The sequence below is a fragment of the Frankliniella occidentalis genome, unplaced genomic scaffold (genome assembly GCF_000697945.3).
Source record: "Frankliniella occidentalis isolate FOCC.00 unplaced genomic scaffold, Focc_3.1 Scaffold5936, whole genome shotgun sequence".
In the NCBI taxonomy this organism is placed as follows: domain Eukaryota; kingdom Metazoa; phylum Arthropoda; class Insecta; order Thysanoptera; family Thripidae; genus Frankliniella; species Frankliniella occidentalis.
In genome coordinates, this window is record NW_026272971.1 from 1 (window position 1) to 3,173 (window position 3,173).

The following is a 3,173-nucleotide window of genomic DNA, read 5'->3' on the forward strand; positions in this document are numbered from 1 at the left end:
CTGATTTTTAAATATAAATTTTTTATCAATTTAGACTGATTTTTCAAAAAATGTATTACAATTCATCCTTCACAGCCTGATTATCACCAACACTCCTACGTTTGGGTCCACTTTTGTGTGAGGTTTTCTCAAGATCCTTGAAAATTGAGTTCCATAGGGCCATGCGCTCAACATAAAAACCATCCTTGGCTACTGAAATCTTTCCTTTTAAATCAATGTCCAAGAATGAAAAATTAGCATCTTTAGCTGGAGGCCAAAGCGCATTATCCAATAAGTTCTCTTCATCTGGGGTTGGATCACTGAAAGATAATAGGAAAGGAAATATTCATACCAACTATATACCCATTAAAATGTGCCCTAGTTGCAGGAATTACTTGCATTGGAAGTAGTTAAAAACGAAGAGAAAGGCAGCTGCTTAAAAGTAAGAGAGCAAGAACCTTATTTTTGCCAATAGTACTTACCCAATAGAGACAAAATTAGCTGTTAGCTTCAACAATTTTCTTGACATTTCTTTTTCTTGTTTGAGAAGTTTTGATTTCTCTTCTGCAAATGTGGCTGGAAACAGGAGCTCTACATCAGTTCCAAGAGGCACACCTAGGAATGCAGTGAAAGTTATAGCAGTGCGTGGCATTGGAGGGTACCATCAATAATATAAGAGTCCATTATTAAATGGAAGTGAGGCCTTGGTAATTATTTGTAAAAGGCAAAAACAAAAAAAAGTCATGAGGAGCTGTGTGTACTGTTAAACACTCAATAATGATCATTTGTACTTTGGTACATTTGTATGATAAGACATTTAGAAAAAGGTAGATGAGACCCATTGGCACATCTCAACATTTCTTCCTCTGCCCTTTGAAACTGTTACCATGGCCCCACTTTCCTTCAGATCGTTACCTAGCACGTGAGTCCTGTCCTCGTGCCGATCGAACCCGAAACGGTAGACCAGTGCGGGTGCCCTTTTGCTGGCGGAGTGCAGAAGAACGGCCCTACTGAGACTGTGGTGGTACAAGGCGTCCGAGGTCATCTACGACGGTAACAGAAACATGTTAAGAGACCATAGTGCCTACGCCTACAGCGTGCTGTAGCCACTCGCGCGCACTCACGTCCACGAGTCCGGGCAGCGTGCTGAGGGTGATGGGCTGGTCGCCCGGCAAGTAGTAGTCCCGGAGCCTCCTGGCCGCCGCCGCGGTGGCCTCCGCGCCGGCCTGCTCCACGATGTGCTCCATGCCCAGGTACTTCCAGATCACGTCCTCGAAGCGCTCGTTGAGCTCGCTCAGCATGCCCCTGAACACCATCAATTCTGTCGCGCCAGTCGTTAGTGCGAGCAGGGGTGTCAACGTGTGGAACACCCCCGGGACTCACGCAGTGCCTGGGGCAGCCCGTCGTGTGTCGTGACGCCGGTGACCCACGTCTTCGCGCCGCGCAGGCTGGTCGCCTCCTCGGGGTGCGTGATCATGAAGGGGCGGTTGTGGCCGTCGAACTGCTCCACGGACGGCGCGAACGGGAAGGAGTGGTCTGAGTGCCAGTCCTGCGGGGTGAGTCCTACCCTTAGCCAATGCATCATTCTGGGCCCGGGGGGAGGGGCCGGGGCAGGCCAGGGCCGGGGCTTGCATCCTACCAACACTTGGCCGCAGGCCCGCACGATATCCTCGGCCGACTTGGTCCGCAGGCACCGCACGGCCGCAGGGGCGTCGACCTTCTCGTCCGGGACGCCCTTCTTGGCGCAGCCGAGCACGCGGGCCAGTTTGAGGGCGCGCTTCTTGGCCTCCGCCGTCGACTGGACAGCCCACGGCGCCAGGGCGTTGCCGGACAGGGACAGCGTCTGCTGGAACAGGTCTGCAGACAGACGCAGTTAGAGGGCGGCCTCCTCGCTCCCGTTGTCGGTTTCCTAGTGCACCTGCCTGGTTCGTGCGAGGACAGCGGGCTGAGGGCGTGCAGGTGCGCGGCGGCGGCGCCCGCCTGGTGCCCGCCCAGGGTGACGCGCCCGGGGTGGCCGCCGAAGCGCGCGATTTGGCCCTGCACCCACGACAGCACCGTGAACACGTCCTTCATGCCCGCGTTGCCCACCGCGGGGTGCTCCCCGATGCTGAGGAAGCCCAGCGCGTTGAGGCGGTAGTTGGGCACGACCAGCACGATGTCCTCGTCGCTGTCCATGAAGCGCTCTGGACCCACGTCGTCGAAGGTGCCGGAACCGTGCTGGAAGTTCCCGCCGTGCAACCACACGAGCACGGGCCGCAGGCGGGGCACCAGCTCCTCGACGTCCACCTTGGTGTCCTCAGTCTGCGAAACAAATAAAAATGTTCCAGCGGTCTGCACGCTGGTGGTGTCCAAACCAAACAGTTGGTCGCTTCGACTCGCCTTGTGCGTATACAGGTTGAGGTAGAGGCAGTCCTCGTCGCCCTCGTAGTGCCGCTCGGGGTAGGTCAACTGGGGGCACTTGGGCGGGTCTGTGTCGCAGCGGCGCACCCCGTCCCACTCCCCTTCCTTCACTCGACGGGGAAACTGGGAAGGAAACGAGATGAACGATCTTACTGTTTGGGTATTCGCACTCTCCGCCGACTCCTTCATCCTCCCCTACCTTGAAGCGCAGCTCGCCCACCGGAGGCTTTGCGTACGGGACGCCGAGGTAGGCGAAGTACTGACGCCCGCCGTCCGACTTGAGCACCTTGCCGCTGATGCGACCGCCTCGCGTCTCCACCACGGGGGCGCGGCCCGCCGCCGTGCTGCTAGCCTTCTCGCCTTCCTTCGCGTCCCCCAGCGCGGGCTCGGCGCCGGCGCACAGGCGGGTGGACGCCACCACCACCAGCAGCAGCAGGTGCACCCTCCGCGACGTCGGCATGCTGTCGTCTGCTGGGTGCCGCGGTGAGGACGCGCGGCCGAAAGGGATCCACCTGGCCTTATCTGTCGTCCGGCCCCATCTTGATCGGTCCGTCTGTCTGCTTGTCCGCTCGCCCGTCCGCGCGGCGCCCCGGGCTCTCCTTTCGTTTGAATCATGCCCCGGGTATTCTTATCTTGCTATCAGCCAAGTCCAGCGCCCTCTCGCCAGCCACGCCATCGGGCGGACTGCGTGTAGGCGCCAGCACGGTAGGCAGGCCTGCTAAGCGGGGCTGCGTGCGGGTGGCCTACCCGCCGCCCATCGGGCGCTGAGCGCCAACGCGGTAGGCAGGCCTGCT

At 58.2% G+C, this 3,173-nt stretch overlaps 1 protein-coding gene across 1 annotated transcript; it reads right to left on the bottom strand.

Moving 5' to 3' along the window:
- Positions 1–4: 4 nt before the first annotated feature.
- Positions 5–2,878, bottom strand: LOC113213199 (venom carboxylesterase-6-like). The gene is made up of 9 exons (XM_026432184.2): positions 2,579–2,878; positions 2,359–2,502; positions 1,902–2,280; positions 1,619–1,836; positions 1,363–1,528; positions 1,104–1,300; positions 895–1,024; positions 462–594; positions 5–299 (listed from the first exon to the last, which is right to left on the bottom strand). Exons 1-9 carry the CDS (start codon positions 2,837–2,839, stop codon positions 56–58), a joined length of 1,872 nt encoding a protein of 623 aa, XP_026287969.1. The 5' UTR covers positions 2,840–2,878; the 3' UTR covers positions 5–55.
- Positions 2,879–3,173: the final 295 nt, after the last annotated feature.

Excerpts from the sequence above, each read along its gene's own strand:
- LOC113213199 (XM_026432184.2), bottom strand. The coding sequence starts at position 2,839 with ATGCCGACGTCGCGGAGGGTGCACCTGCTGCTGCTGGTGGTGGTGGCG. Across the intron at positions 1,837-1,901 it reads GCTGTCCTCGCACGAACCAG|ACCTGTTCCAGCAGACGCTG; the intron begins GCAGGTGCACTA and ends GTCTGTCTGCAG. Across the intron at positions 1,301-1,362 it reads CGGGCTGCCCCAGGCACTGC|AATTGATGGTGTTCAGGGGC; the intron begins GTGAGTCCCGGG and ends CTGGCGCGACAG.